Below are 24,790 nucleotides of genomic sequence, written 5' to 3'. Positions count from 1 at the left end.
AATACTGGCCTGATCATTTTTAGGGATATGCATTCATTTGAAGCGACACGGAAAATGTTAATGACACGCTGTTGCATGTCAATTTGAAATAAAAATAACAGGAAAAGATGTGACATCTTTTGATTTTTTTATGACTCGTTAAAAGCTGCACTATTCTGAAAGAGTGAACACTCTTCACAAAGAGGTCCTACTGTTTTGGGCAAGAGGGTGCCCTCCTTCCCAGTAGTGCGAGCATGTTCAAACCATCGCACATAAACAATGCACCTTTGCACGCACTTTCTGAAAGACCGTGCGCTCTACAACATTGCTCTTATAACAAAAATAAGTCAACATGCCCCGCCTCAACCCCCCCCCCCACACACACACACATTCCTGTAAACCACACAGAAAACTACAGAGCATGAAATGTTCAGGCTGCCGTCCCCTATGCCAACCTATGATCAACCCAAGGATTCAAACAACACTAATTTCTAAATATATTATCATTTTTTTTTTTAGCGAGGAGCATTCATGTGAAGATGACCCAACAGATGCAGAGTTTGCAACTGTCTCAGACCAAGAAGACAAGTGCACCTTCTTCCCCAAATGCAGCCAAACGCCTGTACCGCAACCTCTCAGAAAAGCTGAAAGGCAGCCATTCATCCTTCGATGAAGCGTATTTCAGAGCAAGGCCTGACCGCTGTAGAAAGACTTCTCTGGTAAGTAGCGTCTATCGAACAAGGGAAGCTCAATTAGAATTTTTTATTTTTTTTAATTAATTTATTTATGAATTTCCAAATACAAACACAAGAATCCTCTTGTTACAGAAAATCAGAGATCCAATAAAGGAAAAAAGACATATATTGCATAATAATAATTGAACCAACAAAAAGACAAAATCAAGTAAAATAAATTATGCAATATAATAAAGAAACTAAATATTCACTCTTTCTTAGACCACCATAATGCCTTGAGGAGCAAGAATATAAAGAGATAAGGAGGTCTCTAATGATACTTTTTTTAAAATTTAAAGTAAAAGGCTTAACGTGATTTTATCCGGTTCAAATTCCTTATAACAGCCCTTTCGTATATGAGTTAATTTTTTATGCATCCAGAAAACTACAAAGTTGCTCCGGCACAAAATAAACATATTTCGTTCCAGCATGTTTAATCATACACCGGCAGAGATAACTAACCCCCTCTTCTACAAAGCCGCACGGTAACGGCTTGAAGCCCATCCTATATAATAAAAGGCTAACTCGCGCATGCGCACTCTTATTTGTATGCTTCCATGATCTGTAGTTCCGTGGTCGCATGAGTGCGCATGCGTGAGTCCCCAGCCTTCTTCCCAGCCTACCTTGGCCGTCAGCAGCCACCGCTGTGTCCTGTGTCCGTCCGTGGCCGCGGCTTGAGGCGTATGCGCCAGTTAGGTGCATCGGGCGACAGGAGCGGCGCTGGCGGCGGATGGCGGGAGGAAGGCTCATGGTCCTGCCGCCGCTGCCACTCCTGTTCACAGCACGTCGCCGACTTCCCCCCTTCCCGCAACAACCGCTACCGCTCCTGTTCAAAGCGGCCTGCTGAGGTTCGCGGCCGGCTGTAACGAACCTCGCAGGCCGCTCTCCACATGGTAGCACGTTCCCTCTGACGCGATCGCGTCAGAGGGAACATGCTACCGAGTTGGAGAGCGGCCTGCGAGGTTCGTTACAGCCGGCCGCGAACCTCAGCAGGCCACTTTGAACATGAGGATCAGCCACCACGGGGATCGTGAGAAGAGCCGCCGTAAAAAAACCTTCAGCCTGCAGCAGGCCAGCATACGGGAAGGGAAGGGGTAGGGGCCGAACGGAGCAGGGCACCTCACGGTAAGAGAAGGGAATAGGGGGTGGGGGAAATAATTCTACTGCTTTAGCAGGGACCTGGAGGGTAGGGAAATACCGCTGCTGCTTCTGCAAAGGAAAGTGGTGGGGGGGGAGAGAAGGGAATGGGGTGGGGTGGGGGGGAAAATGCTGCTACTACTTCAGAGGGATCTGGAGGGGAAGGGAAATATCACTGCTGCTTCTGCAAAGGAAAGTGGGGGGGGGAGAGAAGGGAATGGGGGGTGGGAGAAAATGCTGCTACTACTTCACAGGGATCTGGAGGGGAAGGGAAATATCACTGCTGCTTCTGCAAAGGAAAGTGGTGGTGGGGGGGGAGAGACAGAAAGAAATACAGACAGACAAGGAGGCTAGGGAGAGAGACAGACAGAAATAAAGACAGACAGGGGACCAGAGAGAGACAGACAGACAAAGGGTGCCAGGGAGAGAGAGAGAAAAATTGCAGGAGGGAGAGAGACAGAAAGAAAGGAAGAAAGAGACAGGAGCAGGGAGAGAGACATAAAGAAAGAAAGAAAGACAGCCAGCCATATATTCTAGCACCCGTTAATGTAACGGGCTTAAACACTAGTAGAGATATAAAGGGCTTCGGGGCTGTTGCCACGCGCAAGCCGCAAGAGCGGGTAAGTAAAAAAGGTAGCTCCCATTTTTATTGTCTCCTCCCTCGTACTCAGGAATAGCTTTCTCCTCTCTTGAGTGGACTTAGTAACATCAGGGAAAATCCATATCTTTTCTCCCATAAACAATCTCTGGGAGAAACGAAAGAAAGTGTTTACACGCTATAATTGCTTTCCGTGTCAGTCCATATTACCGAACGCTGCACTGGCGGCCAGTGGAAGCACGAGTAATATTTAAGTTCTCTTGTATTTGCTTTAAGTTGGTTTGGGGATTGACCTCTACCTATCTTTTTTTTTTTTTTAATATTCTTTATTCATTTTTAAAACTTCAATTGTGCACAAAAGATGATGCATTTATATAAATTAATATCATTATCGCACAATATACTTAATAGAATAAAGACAAGACTTATTTTCTCCCACTCACTTTTCAATTTACAAACACCTCATAAAATACTTGTAATCAACCCTTCTATATTTCTTAACAAATGCCAAAACATATCCCCCTCCCCCCTCCCCGGATGTGCATGTTTTCCCCAATTTATACAAATAAATCAATCTTTACAATATTTAGTTAATGGTTACCAAACTTCCATAAATTTTTAATAATAACCCTTCTGAATGGCCATAAACTTTTCCATTTTAAAGATACAACATAGGGATTCCCACCAAAATGAATAATTTAATCTATCCCAATTTTTCCAATTCTTTAAAATAAGCTGCATGGCAACTCCCTCCATTATAAACAAAAGCTTGTTATTTTTTGGCAAAATTTGACTTTTTGCCCTCATAGATGTTCCAAATAAAATGGTATCATACGATAGTGCCACTGGATTTTCTAATAAATTATTAACCTGATCCCAAATCGATCTCCAGAATTTTAGTATCAAAGGACAATAATATAGTAAATGATCTAACGTCCCAACTTCCAGATGACAATGCCAACATCTACTAGATTTAGAACTGTCTACTCTATGCAAATGAACTGGGGTCCAAAATACTCTATGTAATAGGAAAAACCATGTTTGTCTCATAGATGTAGACATTGTACGTCTCATCCTCCAAGACCAAATTCATGGCCATTGAAACGCAGTAATTTGATGCTTGATCTCAATGCTCCAAATTTCACGCAGACCAGTTTTTGGTTTCTTATTCAAAAATCCAGATATTAATTTATACCACTGAGTGGCCTGGTGACCCAGGAAGTCGACCTGAAAACATAATACCGGCAAATTATTTTGAACCCCTGCCTATCTTTTATCTTATTTCGTGCTATACAGCCCTACAAGAATAACCAGGAATTGCAATTTATTTGCCTATCCAAAGATCACTGGCTGTAGATACAGGTCTTTTTTGGATAGGATACTAGCATTTCAAGCAAGTAAACAATAGTCCAGGTTGGGTAATTATATTAGTGGAACCATGCAGTCTTATGGCGCATTTCAAAAAGAGATTAAGACTATACTATTTGATAAATTCATTTCTTAACTGAAGTTTTACTTATAACAAAAATCTTGTACTGTCTATACTCCAGGTAATATGTACTTTTACTACTAATATTTTGCACTTCGCTGATTGAGCAGCTTCTCTTCTGTGTAAATCGCCTAGAAGTCGTTTGATTGTTGGCGGTATAGAAGAATAAAGATATGTTATATTAATAGTTCAAGCTTATATTTTATTACACGAGTCGAATCTCTTTCATTTGAAAGGAGGCTCTGGAATGAGAGGGCATAGGATGAAGTTAAGAGGTGATAGGCTCAGGAGTAATCTGAGGAAAACCTTTTTTACAGAAAGGGTGGTAGATGAGTGGAACAGTCACCTGGAAGAAGTGGTGGAGACAGAGACTGTGTCTGAATTCAAGAAGGCGTGGAATAGGCACGTGGGATCTCTTAGAGAGAGGAAGAGATAATGGTTACTGCGGATGGGCAGACTGGATGGGCCATTTGGCCTTTATCTGACATCACGTTTCTATGTAGGACGTTCCAAGACAGCACATACATGATTACAGACGCTGCCAAAAAGTTTGACAATGCAACGCCACTGTTAAAGAGGTTGCATTGGCTGCCCATAGAAGCCTGATGAAAATTTAACTTGTGCTGTCTGATGTTTAAAATCAAACATGGCAGGCATTACATTTTGGGCTCAAGTTAATAAACGGCACCCATAATTAGACATCACTATGATATGCATTAAGCTAATGTTTGTAAAAGGCACTCTGTATGGAGTGTCCTATAAAGAATATAACCTTGGCACACATTGTCCCCCCATTCTATAAAGTACGCTTAACTGATGTAGGCGCATTACTTAATTAATTGGGATTGACAGGGAAGGGGAAGGTTTATAATATTTGTAGGGAAGGAAAACGAGAGGGAAATTAACAAGTGGTGGTAGGATTAAGGAAGACAACCTTAAAAGCACTTGTGTTACCAAGAATCAGTTGATCTATAGCGAAGCTAAATCAAATGCCTTTTTAAAGTGGTTGCAAGGAGGGCGCACTATTTTGGAAACAGGGTGCATTCTTTTCCCGATAGTGGATGGATGTGCAATGGTTCAAATGTGTGCACTGTTGGGAAAAGAGTGCACGCTTATTGGCAAATGAAAGAAACATAAAAGCCCAGATTCCGTAAAAGCACAAAATTGCCTGCTCTTCTGAGATGCATGCATAACTCAATTGCCCTGGACCCTTTCCCTTCTGAACAGGAGCTAACGAGCCCATTAGTACCAATAATTGGCGTTACTTGGCAATAGTTTGGATTTCTGTGCACATCTCGCTAAGGGCTAGATTCGCTAAGCAAACCGATCGTGTACCACTCAGTTTGCGCTCACTTTCCGACTCCGGCTCGATTCACTAACCTTCCTCCAGACCCCATCCACACCCAATCCAATCTGCACATGCAAATGAGTAAAAAGGCATGTCAATTTCTTAACGCGTCGATTCATGAAACCATTTTGTCCAAACCGACTGGCCTTTCCTGTCCAAAAAGTTATGACTGTTGAGGACCAGTCGATTACATCCTCGCCGGCTATTTCTGACAAGTGCATGTTAAGAACCCCATTAAAAATATATATCTTCCCCTCCAAAAATCCAAAATATATCTAAACTTTTAAATATATGTAAACTTTCATGTACATAAGCGTTAGAAATATTTTTAAAATTTTTTGGGGAATGCGCATAGCGAGCACGGGAGTGAATCTCGGATTTGTAATGCGCATGGCGAGAAAATCACGGATTAACCCCGTGCACTCCTTGCGCATTGTACATTTCAAATATCAATGCCAAATAATAAAAAAAAAATTCCTAAATCAAATATCCCTCCCCCAGCTAGATTGTCGCGTGCATGTGTATGGGATTCTTAGGCTGTATATAACAGCGCTTGATCCCAGCGCATTAAACAGCTGTTAACTGTTGCGCCTTCTAGCAACTTAACAGTACTTTTCCGGAGTGAAATGGATGGCGCTCGGAGGCTACACGCCCCATTTCTACGCAGTGAAGTCCAATAGAGCTGGCGCATGCGTTATGAGCTTCAAAGCCAACAAGGATCCAGTGCGCACGTGCGTCGATCGATGCTTCAGCGCTAATAGCAGCGTGTTTACGATTGGGTCATTTGTATGGACAAGCTTTACTGAATCGATCAGCTACAATGACTCGGAAATGGATAGGACACGAACCCTAATACCACCAGACCCTTCCACAAATTAAAACTTTCCTTTCCCTCGCTAAAAAGCACTTCCCATTCAGGAAAGCTAGGGACCTCCCTCCCTTTCAAAATCACTGAGCTCTGGAACAACCTTCCATCCCCTCTTCGGAACCTGAGCTCTCTCCAAGCTTTCCGCAAACATCTGAAAACCTGGCTCTTCTCAAAAATGTAAGCCTCTCCCCAACTTTGGTATCCCAAGTCCTCAAAATCTCTTCATATCCGGCATCCCTAGTCCTCTAAATATTCTTCATACTTTGACCTCTAACCCTTTATTGTTGCTCCTTCCTATTACATCTCCTGTAAACCGTGCCGAGCTCTACGAACGTGGAGAAGATGCTGTCTACAAACCTAAGGATTAGATTAGATTAGATTATGTGACTTTAGTGAATCCTGCCCTAAGTGCTGTTCCATAAAGATCTGCGTGCAAAATTTTTAGCGTGCGACTCAAAAGAGGCCTTGGCAATGGGAGGTACTACAGAATAAAGCCTTAAGACATCAACCCCGTATTTCAAATCATTTTAGCAAAAATAAAATGGGGTACCAAGATGGTAAAATTAAACTTTTTTGATAATAAATTTCTAATCAAGTTTTAATTGTTGTGATAACCAATAAACTGTTGTCATCAGTTCCTAGCATCAATTTTTATGATGCGTCTCTATTGGTATTCTTCCTATTTCCTCTTTGAAAAATTAAGCCCGTAGGGGGCATATCATAACTATACAGACGTCAGTCTTCGGAACCTCTTATGATTAGAAGGTTCTTTGTTGCATGATTCACAGGAATCTTTTAGAAATGATATTTATGGGTATTATTTATCAAAAAATGAGTTCAAGAATTATAAATTAAAAATACAAGATGGAAACTTGAAATGATAAATACATCTTAAGAGGTTCCAAAGACTGACGTCTGTATAGTTATGATATGCCCCCTACGGGCTTAATTTTTCAAAGAGGAAATAGGAAGAATACCAATAGAGACGTATCGTAAAAATTGATGCTAGGAACTGATGACAATAGTTTATTGGATATCACAACAATTAAAACTTGATTTGAAATTTATTATCAAAAAAGTTTAATTTTACAATCTTGGTACCCCATTTTTTTTGCTATACATGACATGGCAATGGGAGGGGCAGGGCATTCACGAAAGATGCACACAGTATTCCTAAGTACCGAGAATCTGCGCCTCACCTATATGCCAGGATGTACACCAGTTTCAGTTGGTTTAAATCCTTGCTCCCAAAGTTTGGCATGGAAATCAGCTCTCAGGGCCAGATTCTATACGAGGCATTGTTAGGTGTTGATTTAGCCGCTTTTCTTAGTTGCCCAAACCACCTTAATACAGTGGCGTAGTAAGGGGGATGGTGGGGCCCTCGGGCGCCGTGTTGGTGGAGGTGCCAGAACCTCTTCGCCACACCCCGTCCCGCCCTTCCATACCATCCCACGCTCACGCCATCCCTCCGCCTCACCCCCATATCTCTGTAGATCTTCGCTAGCGCAAACAACTTCTCCTGCCTGTTGCTCGCACCAGCCTGGTTCCCTTCTGATTCACTTCCGGGGCCAGGGGCCAGGAAGTGATGTCAGAGGGAAATCCAAAGCTGGCATGAGGAGCATTCTGGAGAAAAAACAGTTGCACTGGTGAAGATTAAGAGATACGGAGGGGGAGGAAGAGAGACTGCAAGTGTGGAGTGGGTGGGGTGGAGAGGTGCAGGGAGCGCGGGAGGAGTGGGGGCACAACGAGGAGGGCACGGATGGGTGCAGGGGGGCCACCGCCCTGGGCGCCTCCTACCCTTACTATGCTACTGTCAAGCTCATAATTGAAAAAAAAAAAAAAAAAAATTAGCCAATAGGCATCTATTGCATGGTGCCCAGTGATGTCTAATGCCTAAGTGGGCATATTAGGGGGTTGAAGACAGAGATAGGTGCTGCTGAGCATGATTCTCAAAAGACCTTAGAGTCTTGCAATGCAGGCCCGTAACACCCTGCCTTACATTACCGGTGCCTACGTTTTTGATCGGCACAATTCTGTAAACGGCATCGAAGCGCGCTTGACACATGTCTGCCGCCTTTTTTTCTAGGCGCCAGCAGATGTAGGCCTCATTTACAGAATCTGGTCCTAAGTGCTATTCCATTAAGTGCTTAGGTTATACGATAGCGCTCCGTGCGGACTTCTTGTGCATCACGTTTTGAGTGCCATGTACTGAATCCAGCGCAATCTGGTCACTAATGACATGCAATGAACAATACAAAAGCCCAGAGAGGGGAGTACTACGAATTGAACAAAAACAACAAGTCTCCCCTGACCCAGAAACAGGGTGAAGGGCAGAGGCAACCGAACCAAAACAGCCTACCACAAATTATTTAGGCGAGAATGGGAAGCCCTCAGTCTCGCAGCTTGCAGTGGGAACACGTCCCTAATGCACCAGCTGTCACAGTCATACACCCAGAAAGGTATCGTCTGTGAAACATCCCTGGGCTGCCCATATAAATTGTAACTAGTGCACAAAATGTGCTAAAAGTGAGAAGTGCAACGATAATCAATAATCACAAATCATACAGTGAATTGGTTCGATTGTCTCTGTCCCCCATCCGGGGGTCAAGTGGCGTACAAAATCAGCCGGGCCGGCTCAGTAACGAGCAAGTTGAAGATAATAGAAAAGTACTTAGCTTCTCCGTAAAAATCCGGAGTGCAGGGGAACCAGCTTGAAATGAACCCGTCCAACGGGGCTCCGTTTCTAGGGACAACCCCCCACCCCCCCCTTCCTTAGGAACCAGCTGTGAGTCAAAGTGTGCTCTCGAAAAACCAGCCAATGAATGGAGAGTCCAGATTGAAAATGTCGCTAATGACATGCAGCATCATGGACTATGTCATTGATGTTTCCCGTGTTATTGCAAAAGACAGCCCATCCCTAGTTTCCATGTCATACAAAGAATTGGTGCTATTTCTTATTTATTGCCCTTTCATGAGGAGATTCACCCAAAGCAATTTAAAATACATTGAATAGTAATCAGGAACTCTTAAGTATTTTCCCTATCTGTTCTGGCAGGCTCACAATCTAACTGTGGGCAATAGAGGGTTAAGTGACTTGCTCAGAGTCACAAGGAACAGGCTGGGATCAAACTCAGAACCTCATGGTGATGAGGCCACTCCCCCACTCCTATTAACAGTAGGCAATGGGTAACTCTAGGGTTACCAGATTTTCCTGAAAGAAAATCCGGACTCATGGCCACGCCCCCAGGCCCGCCCAGTTCTACCCTGTCCCGCCCCCAGCCTCCACCCCCCTTAACCTGTTCGTGGATTGGAACGGCATCCACGCATGTGCGGATGTGCCGTGATGATGTCATGCATGTACGCATGATGTCATCGCATTGCATCCGTGTCTTCGCAGATGCTGTCCCGACATTGGAAGCTTCTCAAAACCTGGATAAAGGGCCAGGTTTTGAAAAGCCGTCCAGACCCTGGGACATGTCCTCAAAAGGAGGACATGTCCGGGCAAATCTGGACAACGGGTAACCCTAGGGCAGGGCTGCCCAAGTCCGGTCCTCGAGATCTACTGGCAGGCCAGGTTTTCAGGATATCCACAATGAATATGCATGACAGAGAGATTTGCATACCAAGAAGGCAGTGCAGGCAAATCTGTCTCATGCATATTCATTGTGGATATCCTGAAAACCTGGCCTTCCAGTAGATCTCGAGGACTGGACTTGGCCAGCCCTGCCCTAGGGTAACTCACCTGCAGAAAAGGTAACGGATGTCAGCTGGACTCTGCAATTCATATGGTGCATGTTCTTCTTTCTTGTGTCATCTAGAACTTCCAGTGCAATGAAGCTCTGTTTGAGGCTGTGGAGCAGCAGGATTTTGATGCCGTTCAGGTTCTTCTCTATCAGTACACTGCCGATGAACTGGATCTAAACACACCCAACAGCGAAGGCCTGACACCGCTGGACATTGCCATCATGACAAATAACGCCCCCATTGCCAGGATCCTTCTAAGGACTGGAGCAAAGGAAAGTCCTCACTGTAAGTGTAAGAAAAACAAGATCTTTTCATTCCTTTGAGGCTGTCATGAAGGTTTCAGTTTCTAAGTTGAATGGATCCAGAAGACTCGTATGTTTGGAAATTAGAAGGCCCTTTTACTAAAGCCGCAGCAAAAGTAGCCTCAGCACGGCCCTGACGCGGGTCTTTCCTGCACACTAAGGCCAATTATGCCACAGCTGGAAAATGGCTGATTTCCCCATTTTCCAAATTAAGCAGTTTAAATGTTTTGGTAGTGAAATTAAATAAAGAATTAAGGTGGGCAGAGGTGGCCAAGAGGTGCTGTGACCTTATTTGAAGCTGTATAATATTTAAAAAAAAACAAAAAAACATTAGTCACCCATAAAAGAGTTTTAAAAAAATGCAAATCACTAATAATAAAACCCTAAGCGCGCATGTGTACTCCTACCTGCTTGATCCGTGATCAAAGAAAGGCAGGCAGGAGGCCACGGAGAGAGACAGACAGGCAGCGCACAAGAACGAAAGACAGCGGGCAGGGAGAGAGACAGAAAGAAAGACAGACAAAGGGGCCAGAGAGACAGACAGACAGACAGAAAGAAAGATAGACAGACAGAGGGGACCAGGGAGAGAGACAGACAGAAAGAAAGACAGACAGCGGGAGGGAGAGAGATAGAAAGATAGACAGCGGGAAGGAGACAGACAGAAAGAAAGGAAGAAAGAGACAGGGGCAGGGGGAGACACAGAAAGAAAGACAGACAGACATATATTCTAGCACCTGTTAATGTAACGGGCTTAAACACCAGTAATACAATAAAAGCACATTCAACTTACACATGTTTTTAATCAACCATGGGCATAAAAAGTGTTGTAGAACACTAGAAACAACATATGATGCACGACTGCGTCCAGAGGGAAAAAGACCTCAAAGAACCCTCGGAGTTCCGTCAATGGAAAGAAACTGATTTGGGGTGTAATAATAATAATAATTTTATTCTTATATACCGCCATACCGAAAAAGTTCTAGGCGGGTTCACCAGGTGAGCTAATACATGGGATCCAGATAAAATACAAATTAGAATAATGGACTTAAAAACAGATAAAGACAGAAAGTAGAAAATACCGGCATGGCAGGGAAAGAAGTAATTGGTACTATAATATATAATCTCCAAAACTGAATCTACAATGGCGTGAAAAATGCACCAACAGCTAATCCTTAAATAAGGAAAAAAAGTAAGTTCAAAAATCCAAAAGGCACTAATCGGTATGGGCCTGTGTAAACCCTCATGATAACCAATGGCTCCAGGCAGGTATTATTGAGTGAGTAACACTTAGACCGAAATCTAAATAAATCCTGCCCCGTACATCATCATACCTTCATACAATGTGATAGAAAAGCCGATGAAACAATCAAGTGCATGAACACTACAGGAGAAGTGCCAGGAGGAGAAGATTTAAAATTGTAAAGGAAGTTAAAGAAAAAGCCCTTCCGGAAGAACACACACAAAAATCTGAAAAATAAACAAAATTAAAAAACTCAAAACCAAAATTGTGAATCAACCAAAAAATCACCCAAATGGACGAAGTCCACGCAAAAGTCCAAATCAATATCCGAGTTCTGATAATGGTATGAAGAAAACAAAAACTTAAACTAAATATCCCTAATGAAGTCCAAATTTGGATAAGTGTCCACAATAAAATATGCAAAATCCGTGAGAAGAAAACTTAATACTCTAAAAGTCACTGCCACTTCCAGGTGGAGCAGCCCAACGCTGAGTTTGTGGGTCGATAATAAAACACACAACGTGCTTGAGCTAATTACTTTAATCTATTTAATTAATATGGGGTGGTCTTTTTCTGCCCCACGTTGTGTGTTTTATTATCGGTTTTTTGTTCGAGCCGGGCGCGTCTCACAGTCCCAGTACCTTCCGGAGAGGAGTCGGCTTCACTACCAACAAGTTGTAAGAAGCATGGAAACAGTAGAAGATGGCTTTTTTTCCCCTGAAGTAGCCCTTGCTGGGCGAAACCGAAAGTCTTTTCTGTCGGTATTATGAGTTGGAAGCCTTTGTGAAAATCTCCTTTTTCCAGATGAGTGTATTTTTTTCGTATCCAGAGCTCTTACACTAATTTAATTAAGCTGTAGCCCTTGCTAAACTAATTGAGTTAAGTTGGGATTCTGGCCTGTATTGCTATATACTGACACATATACATAAAAAAGACTTTGAAAAAAAGGTGACCTAAATATGATTTTGTATGTATGAAAACGAGTGAAGAAGTGACTCTCATATATATGTTTGCGGAGTGTTTTATAAACCCGTGATGATGTGTGGAGGGCTGGGCACTTGTGTAGTCCCAACCTCCCTCAATTGAGGTTATTTTCTCTCCGTTTCAATTTTTGGTTTATGTGTTGTCAGCTTTGTTTTTGGTATACATTGGCCTGGATGTTTCCCTGCTAATAACTGGTTTTTACAAACACGTATTTTCATATATTTATTAATTATTAGGGAAAGAAGTAATACATAGAACAGATAAAATACATCAAGATGAATATAAGGAACTTGATTGAAAAAAATGAAGCAGAATGCATTAAGATACCAGCCTATCAAGATTCCGGAATCCCAGAGAGTAACAAGATTCTAAAATCTCAAAGAGTAGCAACATTCCACACAGAATCTCAAAGAATAGCAAGATTCCAGAATCCCAGAGAGTAACAAGATTCTAGAATCCCAAAGAGTAGCAACATTCCATACAGAATGTCAAAGAATAGCAAGATTCTGGACTCCCAGAGAGTAGCAACATTCCATACAGAATATCAAAGAATAATAATAATTTACCGCCATATCAAAAAAGTTCTAGGCAGTTCACAAAAAGGTGAGCTAATACAAGGGATACAGATAAAATACAAATTAGAATAATGGACTTAAAAACAGATAAAGACAGAAAGACTTTACAATATAATGCAGAAAATACCAGCATGGCAGGGAAAGAAGTAATACATAGAACAGATAAAATACATCAAGATGAATATAAGGAACTTGATTGAAAAAATGAAGCAGAATGCATTAAGATACCAGCCTATCAAGATTCCGGAATCCCAGAGAGTAACAAGATTCTAGAATCTCAAAGAGTAGCAACATTCCACACAGAATCTCAAAGAATAGCAAGATTCCAGAATCCCAGAGAGTAACAAGATTCTAGAATCTCAAAGAGTAGCAACATTCCACACAGAATCTCAAAGAATAGCAAGATTCCAGAATCCCAAAGAGTAACAAGATTCTAGAATCCCAAAGAGTAGCAACATTCCATACAGAATGTCAAAGAATAGCAAGATTCCGGAATCCCAGAGAGTAGCAACATTCCATACAGAATATCAAAGAATAATAATAATTTACCGCCATATCAAAAAAGTTCTAGGCAGTTCACAAAAAGGTGAGCTAATACAAGGGATACAGATAAAAATACAAATTAGAATAATGGACTTAAAAACAGATAAAGACAGAAAGACTTTACAATATAATGCAGAAAATACCAGCATGGCAGGGAAAGAAGTAATACATAGAACAGATAAAATACATCAAGATGAATATAAGGAACTTGATTGAAAAAAATGAAGCAGAATGCATTAAAATACCAGCCTATCAAGATTCCGGAATCCCAGAGAGTAACAAGATTCTAGAATCTCAAAGAGTAGCAACATTCCACACAGAATCTCAAAGAATAGCAAGATTCCGGAATCCCAGAGAGTAGCAACATTCCATACAGAATATCAAAAGAATAATAATAATTACCGCCATATCAAAAAAGTTCTAGGCGTTCACAAAAAGGTGAGCTAATACAAGGGATACAGATAAAATACAAATTAGAACAATGGACTTAAAAACAGATAAAGACAGAAAGACTTTACAATATAATGCAGAAAATACCAGCATGGCAGGGAAAGAAGTAATACATAGAACAGATAAAATACATCAAGATGAATATAAGGAACTTGATTGAAATAAATGAAGCAGAATGCATTAAGATACCAGCCTATCAAGATTCCGGAATCCCAGAGAGTAACAAGATTCTAGAATCCCAAAGAGTAGCAACATTCCATACAGAATGTCAAAGAATAGCAAGATTCCGGAATCCCAGAGAGTAGCAACATTCCATACAGAATATCAATGAATAATAATAATTTACCGCCATATCAAAAAAGTTCTAGGCGTTTACAAAAAGGTGAGCTAATACAAGGGATACAGATAAAAATACAAATTAGAATAATGGACTTAAAAACAGATAAAGACAGAAAGACTTTACAATATAATGCAGAAAATACCAGCATGGCAGGGAAAGAAGTAATACATAGAACAGATAAAATACATCAAGATGAATATAAGGAACTTGATTGAAAAAATGAAGCAGAATGCATTAAGATACCAGCCTATCAAGATTCCGGAATCCCAGAGAGTAACAAGATTCTAGAATCCCAAAGAGTAGCAACATTCCATACAGAATGTCAAAGAATAGCAAGATTCCGGAATCCCAGAGAGTAGCAACATTCCATACAGAATATCAATGAATAATAATAATTTACCGCCATATCAAAAAAGTTCTAGGCGGTTTACAAAAAGGTGAGCTAATACAAGGGATACAGATAAAATACAAATTAGAATAATGGACTTAAAAACAGATAAAGACAGAAAGACTTTACAATATAATGCAGAAAAGTACCAGCATGGCAGGGAAAGAAGTAATACATAGAACAGATAAAATACATCAAGATGAATATAAGGAACTTGATTGAAAAAATGAAGCCGAATGCATTAAGATACCAGCCTATCAAAGAGTTGAGTCTTTAACAATTTTCTAAAATTAGGGTACTCCGGGGGTTCTATGAGGTCTTTTTTCCGGTGTCAGGTCAAAAGCGTGCCGAGACAAAGGCGCGCCCAGTCAATTGAGCGCAGCGCACGCTGCCGCGCCACTCTAAATTACTGTTTTTAGCGCTCCGACGGGGGGGGTGTGGGGGGAACCCCCACTTTACTTAATAGAGATCGCGCCGCGTTGTGGGGGCGTTGTGGGGGGTGTGGGTTGTTGTAACCCCCCACATTTTACTGAAAACTTCACTTTTTCCCTGTTTTTAGGAAAAAAGTTCAGTTTACAGTAAAATGTGGAGGGTTACAACCCCCCAAACCCCCCATAACGCCGCGTGATGTCTATTAAGTAAAACTGGGGGGGTTCCCCAACACACACCCCCCCCATCGGAGCCCCTAAAAACTGTAATTTAGAGCGGCGCGGTGGCGCACTGCTGCGCTCTATTGTCGGCGCGCGCTTTTGTCTTTCGCGCCGTTGTCTATGAACCCTTTTTTTCCTCTGTTTGGACGCTATCGTGCATCATATGTTGTTTGTAGTGTTCTACATCATTTGTTTGTCCCAGGATTATCAATTTTGAACACTAAATCAAGGCCTTCACTGATTTTGTTCAGCATGGACACAAAAAGTGAAAGAAATAAATTGCTGCCAGCTCCCATTCATGATTCACTAACAGACTGAAACTTTAGATCTTGGAGATTTGATTAGGTCTTCTTTAATCTAATCTTTTTCGTTCTTGCTCTACCTATGAACCAGTAAATTCCATGACTTTCCTAAGTAGTGCACAAACTCCCCGGCAGTATGGTAAAATGATCCTATAATAGGAATTTCCCTGTGTATGAGGTATCGTACTTTAAAATATGTGTTTTTGAACCGCTCAGTGACGGCTTTCCTCTCCAATAACGCCTTGAAATGGAATAATATCTAAGTCCGAGTAATAATTTAGCTCTGTTTCAGCATCAGATAATGAGCTTGCTGTTATATTATTAGATGGTTCAATCACTCCTATTTCCTAATCATGGATCCTAATAAATTGAGGACTAGTGTGTGATTAAGTAGAGAAATAATTATAATTATAATTTAATATAATTATTATTAATATAATTTAATATATTATTTATTATTTATTATAATATATTATTTATTATTTATTATAATATATTATTTATAATTATATTATTTATAATATATTATTTTATATATTATATATATTAATATTATAGTATTATATATATATTATATATATTTATATATATTTATATATATAATTATAATATTATTATTTATTATTAATAATTAGTTTATTAATATAATTTAATAAATTATTTAATATAATTAATATAATTATTTAATTTAATTTAATTCATAATTATAATTATAATTAGTAATTTGAAATTATTCTTTGGATGGTAATTTCAATACTATGTTATCTTAATTACACTTCTGTACAAGATGATATGCTTGTTAATTAATGTGAAAACTATAAATAAATAAATTAAAAAAAAAAAAAAAAAGGAATTTCCATATGCAAAGAGGCCTCTGCACTGCCCCCCTCCCCCCCCCATCCCCTTTTGCGAAGCTGCGTTAGGCTTTTTTTTTTATCAACGGCCGAGGCGGCATTAGCTCCAATGCCCGTAGGAATTCGATGAGCATCAGAGTTAATACCGCTGAGACCGGCGATAATAAAAGCGTAACATTGGTTCGTAAAAGAAGCCCTAAAACATGAGTTAAACCTGTTTTTAGCCTGCTCCATCTAAAGAATTTAACTCTCATGCTGAAAATATTAGAAAGTACCAATAACAACTTTGTTTATGGAGGCTTTTAACTGAACAAGCTGTGGTGTTAATTATGAGTACAGTAGACTCAGTTTAAGTGCATGCCCTTCAGACCGGGTCACCACGTGTGCTTAATAGGAGTGGGGGGGAGGGGAGGGGGAGGCTGTAGTTATGTCGGCTCAGTTTAAATATGGCGCGTGGGCTTCTGAAACCTAAAGTACAGGGAAGCTCTGCCTTACAGCTTGAGTGGAAGCGGAGCACTCACTTTCCCAGCTGTCCCAGCACTTAAGCTGCTGTGTGAAGTAGAGAATGACACGGTGACAAAATTCATCACCGTTCCTGTCCCCGCGGATAACCGCGGGAAATAATCCCATGTCATTTTCTAGTGTCTATTTCAACCTCAGTCCTTCTGCACCAGCATTCTTCAAAGCAAAGCTTGTGGGTCAGTGGTTGTGGCCATTCATACTCTGATTCTTATGTGAGCCAAGGATAATGAAGCCATTGTGACATCACTGATGTGATTGGCTCTTAGGCACTGGTGGAATGAGGCATTATGACATCACAATATCTGCTCTGGATACCAGAGACTGTCATTCTGTAGTGTCTGTTTCAACCTCGGTCCTTCTACACCAGCATTCTTCAAAGCACAGCTTGTGGGTCAGTGGTTGTGGCCATTCATACTCTGATTCTTATGTGAGCCAAGGATAATGAAGCCATTGTGACATCACTGATGTGATTGGTTCTTAGGCACTGGTGGAATGAGGCATTATGACATCACAATATCTGCTCTGGATACCAGAGACTGTCATTCTGTAGTGTCTGTTTTAACCTCAGTCCTTCTACACCAGCATTCTTCAAAGCAAAGCTTGCGGGTCAGTGGTTGTGGCCATTCATACTCTGATTCTTCTCTCTTTCCTTAAAGAATGACATGAAGATTGTTTACCACGGTTATCCGCGGGGACGGGAATGTTGATGAATTTTGTCATCGTGTCATTCTCTAGTATGAAGCCTAGCCATTCCCAGTCAGAACGTGATCGCATTTAACCGGAGTGAATGTAACGTGAAAGAACAGAGGTTGGACCTACGACATCAGTGCGCATAAGCGGATTGTGTGCTTATCTGAACTGCAAATATCCGCAGTATACGTCCATTGACTTTAATGTAAAAAAAAAAAACGGGACCGTGGTGGTATACGCAGATAACCAAAGCGTGCGCTTAACCTATGCGCACTTAGGTGGAGTCAACTGTATTTTAGATAAGTTTGCTTTGTGTATTTGTATGTTCTGCATGTTCTATGATAATTATGTCTGTAGTTTGTAAACCGCTTAGGTTTAAGCAGGTTAGAAATATTTTAAATAAATAAATGTATTTATTTATTGGGTGGCAATGCACCAACCCCCAGATACTATATATGGCGCCAGGATTTGGGCACCAAATTTTGCACACAAATCTCCAAACCACACGCAAATTAATTCGCTTTTGAGCCAATTAATTGCAATAAATTAATGTTAAAAATCAACGATTGCAGTTAATTGGCAGGATTTAAAATTTGTGCGTGCATCTCCCCGTGTCCTATTCTATAACCCCATGTGCCTAAATCCTCTTATGTCAACTCAAAAGGAGGCGGTGTTAGGGACGGGGAAGGGGCATTCCAAAAAAAAAAAAACCGCTTGCAAAGTTATAAAATAGTGTCGTTCCCACGCCTGAATGCCATGAGTCGGAGTCAAAACACTGTTTCGAACCAGGTCACAGTTTAATATAACAGTCTGCAGCTGTAACAGATAGCTTCGTTGAAAACTCACAAACCATTCATACTATCCCCCTCTTTTACTAAGGCGCTAATGCATCCGTAGACTAATATGCACGCATTAGCGTTTAGCGTGCGCTAATCGGTTAGTGACAGAAACAAGAAGAGGAGGAGTCCAACCTTGTCTGCAGTGAAGAAACCAATCAGGAACAAACCAAAACTGCAGATATGTACAACGATGTAGGCAAATTTTATTGTGACAACCAAAATATATATTAAAACCTTTTTACCAAACAGGGGACCCAACACGGTCCGTGTTTCGGGCAACCTTCATCAGGGGTCCATGGGAAAAAAAGGGAAAAAAAATGTATGTCACAAAAAATGTTGGAAAATACAATAGAGACAAACAAATGATATGTCACGCCAAGAGTCACTCGTTTGTCTCTATTGTATTTTCCAACATTTTTTGTGACATACATTTTTTTTCCCTTTTTTTACCATGGACCCCTGATGAAGGTTGTCCGAAACACGGACCGTGTTGGGTCCCCTGTTTGGTAAAAAGGTTTTAATATATATTTTGGTTGTCACAATAAAATTTGCCTACATCATTGTACATATCTGCAGTTTTGGTTTGTTTATAGAGACATCAGAAGTGGCACTCTTAACTTAAAACTTTACTCTTTGTGTATATGACGCTATATATCCTTATCGGCTCAATTTTTTTATGCATATCCTCTTCTCTTTGATTCTTTTAAACATTTCTTTTGTATAACTACGGTAACTTATCTGTAAGAAGCGCCATCTCCGGAACAGACCCTAGGTCCATCAAGTCCGGTGATCCGCACATGCGGAGGCCCCGCCAGATGTACCCTGGCATAGTTTTGGTCCCCATATCGCTCTAAGCTTCTCGTAAAGAGAAGTGCATCTAGCTTACCCTTACCCATGTCACTTCATGCCACTCATAAGGAGATGTACATCTAACTTACCCTTAAATCCTAGAACGGTGGATACTTATTCAATGATCGTCAACTGACATTCACTTAGTTTAAACCGTCGCCGACATGCATGAAGAATGAAGAGTGTGTGAATAAGCTTGTAAGTGAGAAAGCCACGCCTAGAAGCAGATATTTATAGGCGAAACCCATAATGATCCCTTGAAGTGTATTCTGCAACACTGGGTTTCTCCGGACCCTCCTTCGTTCTGGCAGTGGAGGGCTCAGATACATACCTTGGCTCTTTATGAGGGGCGGGAGGCACTGGGTTCAGCTAAACATCGGTGCCAGTTTTTAGTCTTATGGGATTATTTGCTGTCCTTAGTAGATAAGGACAGGTTGTTCACCCTCTCCAAGGTAGGGAGAACAAGAGGACACTCTCTAAAGTTGAAAGGGGATAGATTCTGTACAAACGTAAAGAAGTTCTTCTTCACCCAGAGAGTGGTAGAATGCTGGAACGCCCTTCCAGAGGCTCTTATAGGGGAAAACACCCTCCAAGGATTCAAGACAAAGTTAGACAAGTTTCTGTGGAACAAGAACGTGCGCTGGTAGGGCTAGTTTCAGTTAGGGTGCTGGTCTTAGACCAGAGGGCTGCCACGTGAGCGGACTGCTGGGCATGATGGACCACTGGTCTGATTCAGCAGTGGCAATTCTTATGTTCTCATGTCCTTACCTTCTACAAGACGTAGTCTCATTTTGAATACCGTGGCTTGATTTGGTGGTGGGTCGGCTGGACACCTAGCTGGATTAGCGGGGCTCTTCCTTTGGGGGGGAGGGGGGCTATTGGAGGGGGTAGTTGTGGATAGCTGAGTGTCCCCGGGGTTATCAGAACCCAACCCTGGGGTCAGTATTTTCGTTCTCTGAGTTCTGCTCACTATCCATATCGGATATAGTAGATCCTGATTGGGGGGGGGAGGGTTTTGGAGTAACAAAGGGGGGGGGAGGTTGGAGGGGGAGTGGGGTCTAGAGGAGGGGAGGGGGCTGTTCAGGAACTTGTTTACTTTCGCTTTCCTTAGTGGCATAACGCTGTTAAGCTGTGTGTAATCTGTTCAGATTTGGTTTTTTTTGTTCTGTGGGTTTGTGAAAAATTTTAATAAAACTGTTTGAACATAGAGTGAAGGCAGGTGTTAAACTTTGAAGCTTAGCAAGTGCACATTAACTAACACAAAGAGGAGAACAGTCTGCTAAAGCCTAATCTGCATATCAGGTTTCCATTCATGTGTACCTACATGCAAATTTTACTACATATGCACTAGGGCTTTAGTACATGGAATGCTACTCCAGCTCTACACTCTCGAAGAATGTAGGGAGAGGGGAGACACGATTGAGACATTCAAATACGTCACCGGAAGTGTCAAGGTGGAAGATGATATTTTCTTTCTCAAAGGACCCTCGGCCACAAGAGGGCATCTGCTGAAACTCAGGGGCGGGATATTTCATGGAGATACCAGGAAGTACTTCTTCACCGAAAGAGTGGTTGATCATTGGAACGAGCTTCCAGTACAGGTGATCGAGGCCAACAGCGTGCCAGATTTTAAGAATAAATGGGATGCCTATGTGGGATCCCTACGAGGGTCGAGTCAAGGTATTGGGTCATTAGTTTAAGTTTCGAGTTTATTGTAGTTTTGATTTAAACGCAATATCAAGTATTTTCAATGCGTATAACAATATTAAAAATTGGGGGGAACAAATAAAATCATTTGAGAGAATAAAACATACAAACCTATCCATAGTTAATTAAAAGAAAAAAAAAAATGAAAATAAAAAACATTTTGGAAAGGAGCAACATCAGGAAGGGTATTAAAAATTTTTTAATGAAACTTGGTTTGGAAAAAATGTTTAAAAAAAAAAGGCTTAATCTAGAAGTAAATAGGAAAATCAAAAAAGATTATCTGATCTAAGATTCATATGCGTCTTTATAAAGATAGCTTTTCAGTTTGCTTTTAAATTTTTCTAAGGAGGTTTCAGCGCGCAGAAAAATTGGAAGTTTATTCCAAAGCTGGGGTCCCAAGATAGAAAAAGTTGTAGTTCTTCTAGTGCCAATTATTTTCAATGATGGAATGGTCAACAAGTACTGATTTGCTGATCTAAGGGATCTTGCTGGGGAATATAGTATTAAATATCGTTATAAGAATAGGCGCGAGATCTCTAGGAGAGTAGACTTAGGGGGGTGGATTAGTAGAGTGGGCAGACTTGATGGGCCATGGCCCTTTTCTGCAGTCATCTTTCTATGTTTCTAAGGACATGCTAAATGGCCTGCACACTTTAATGAAGAGGTCCCAAGAAGGATGGAAAACCATGCAATACATCTGACCTTTCCAGTGCTTAGATTTGAGGCTGTGGCATCAATTGTTATTGGAGATTTTTTTTTTTTTGTTAAACTGTACAAGCTGGAATTATGGACAAAGTTTACCTATTATTTTGGATAATCATTAATGCTTGAGTTCCATTGAGTCATATTTTTCTTATTATTCGTTCCCTTCTTTGGTTCTGTTTTGTTTGCTTGAGCCCAGCTGAGACCAATAGTTGGATGCTGCTGAGTTTCTATAGTGGAGGATCAGATGGGGGGAACAGTATGCTTAAAAGAGAGGCATCTTTTATATAAACCTAAATGCATATGTATTCCAACTTTACCTCACTCCACCTAAGAATCTAATCTAATCTTCAATTTGTGTGTCGCACATACCTATTCAGGCTCTAGGCAACATTCAGAGAGGGGTTGAAAGGGGATCAGGAGGAGGGACTAAAAGGGGTCTTGAAAGGGGGGGAGGGTAAGAGGGGGGCAAGAAATCATAGTTGTCTAGGAGCTCATCGAGCGAAAGATGTGGAGAGATTCATTTCTGAGAAGTCAAGTAGGTTCAGCTGTCAAAGAGGAAGGTTTTCAGTTTTTTTCCGGAATGTTGTATGCCTAGTTTCTTTTCTGATCGTTATTAAATCAGGTGGCTGGATTGAGATCGAGTTCTCAAACTGTGGAGTGTTTCCATCACATTTCCGAGGGTTGTGTCACCTGGGTCTCAAAGCAGCTGTGCAGTTTAGCAGAGAGTTATTTTCCGTGTCCTTAAATCTGCTGTTGCACGTATCCGTATTACATCAGACGTTTCTAGGTGGCAACAGTCATTGCCTGAACCTAATTGACAGGTCTTTTAACGATCTGAGGTTTCAAACAAAATGAAAAGTTGAGAGGTACCATCTCTGCCACTGAATAAAAAGCAAAGGATTCTGGGTTTGTCCAGCATAGAGGCTTGCTTAGCAATGGAGACTAATTCAACAGTGGAGGGTAGGGCATGTATGAAATCCAACAATCCAACAAGGAGAGCGGAAAAGCTGTTGCATTGTCAAGGGTCACACAGCAACAGTTAACAAAAATTATAGTGTAGGGTTGGTTTATTGTTGGATATCTCTACACAGGAGCCAGATAGGATGAAGGAAAGAGATGTAGCATGATTCAACTGCATTTGGTTGACTCTCCTAATGCCAGGAGAGCAAGCTAGATGCTGTTGGACAATAGTAAAATAGAGTGTACCGACAAGGATTTATTGTTGGATATCTTTATTTAATCTAATCTAATGCTTGGCTTTATATACCAAGTCATCATTCTATGAAAGCTCGACTCAGTTTACAATAGTTAACTTAAACATAAGGACATAAGAATTGCCACTGCTGGGTCAGACCAGTGGTCAATCATGCACAGCAGTCTGTTCACGCGACGGCCCTTAGATCAGTGCCCTAACTGAGACTAGCCTTACCTACGGATGTTATGGTTCAGCAGGAACCTGTCTAACTTTGTCTTGAATCCCTGGAGGGTGTTTTCCCCTATAACAGACTCCGGAAGAGCGTTCCAGTTTTCTACCACTCTCTGGGTGAAGAAGAACTTCCTTACGCTCGTACGGAATCTATCCCCTTTCAATTTTAGAGAATGCCCTCTCGTTCTCTCTACCTTGGAGAGGGTGAACAACCTGTCCTTATCTACTAAGTCTATTCCCTTCAGTACCTTGAATGTTTTGATCATGTCCCCTCTCAATCTTCTCTGTTCAAGGGAAAAAAGGCCCAGTTTCTCTAATCTTTCACTGTACGGCAACTCCTCCAGTCCCTTAACCATCTTAGTCGCTCTTCTCTGGACCCTTTCAAGTAGTACCGTGTCCTTTTTCATGTACGGAGACCAGTACTGGACGCAGTACTCCAGGTGAGGGCGCACCATGGCCCGGTCCAGCGGCATGATAATCTTCTCCGATCTATTCGTGATCCCCTTCTTTATCATTCCTAGCATTCTGTTCGCCCTTTTCTCCATTAGAAATAGAAACAAATTTCAAAAAGATCAATTTTTGAAATGTTTAGAAAATAAAATGGTTTTAAAGATTTACGAAAAAATTGAAGCGAACCAGAACTCCTTAAAAGGGATGGAAGATCATTCCAAAGTTGAGAAAATTTAAAAATCAAAAATTGACTGAAAATCTTAACCCCTTTAATCCCTTTCCTGAAAGGAAGGGATAATTTAAATTGTTGGTTGCCTTTTGAAAAAGAGAATCTATAAACATTCCACGATAAAGGAATAAGAGGAGTATGAATTCCATATAAGATTTTAAAAGCAACACAAGCACATTTAAATTGAAGTCTGAAATAAACCGGGAGTCAGTGAAGACTCTGGAGCAAATTTACGTTTCCCAAAGATCGATTTTTCAGCAGTATTCTGAATGAGCTGCAATCTATAAAGGCAGGTTTTTGTGATACTGAGGTAGATAACATTACGATAATCCAGATGAGATAATATAATTGACTGAACTAAAATAGAAAAATGATGATGATGAAATAGATGTCTAACCCTACTCAGCATACGTAGATTAAAAAAGCATTTCTTGACCACAGAATTAATTTGATCTTTAAAAGAAAGAGAGGAGTCAAAAAAGACTCCCAAATTCTTAGCAGAAAACTCAGTTTGTAGAGAGGCTCCAAAGACCAGGGCTCCAGAAAGAGGCAGACAGTCCAATTTTGGGCCTAACCCGTCCTCTAGCCCATCCTTTCCAGGAGCTCAGAACGGGTTACAGTGATACAAAGATTTTGAGGCTTACGAATAGTGGTATGTTCACAATACATTGACACATGCAGAAAGATTACAAATAGTGATACATTCACAGTGCATTGCCATAGGGTACAATCACATTATATTGCTATAGGATTGATGCATTCGAATGAGGATACATTCACATTGTAAGATGTATGACTAAGGGTGGAATCGCATTAAACTGACCTAGGACTTAGGGTATTTTCCCATT

General features: G+C 41.0%; 1 protein-coding gene across 1 annotated transcript in view; it reads left to right on the top strand.

Moving 5' to 3' along the window:
• Positions 1-518: 518 nt before the first annotated feature.
• The window catches only part of ANKFN1 (ankyrin repeat and fibronectin type III domain containing 1), a 178,829-nt gene continuing 154,557 nt past the window's right edge, over positions 519-24,790 (top strand). The window contains exons 1-2 of the mRNA XM_033961956.1: positions 519-698; positions 9,972-10,182. Of these exons, the coding sequence (XP_033817847.1) occupies positions 519-698; positions 9,972-10,182 (391 nt within the window). The remainder of the gene's footprint in view (positions 699-9,971; positions 10,183-24,790) is intronic.

This window comes from Geotrypetes seraphini, chromosome 10, assembly GCF_902459505.1.
Source record: "Geotrypetes seraphini chromosome 10, aGeoSer1.1, whole genome shotgun sequence".
NCBI lineage: Eukaryota > Metazoa > Chordata > Amphibia > Gymnophiona > Dermophiidae > Geotrypetes > Geotrypetes seraphini.
This window is presented reverse-complemented; position numbering and strand designations above follow the sequence as displayed.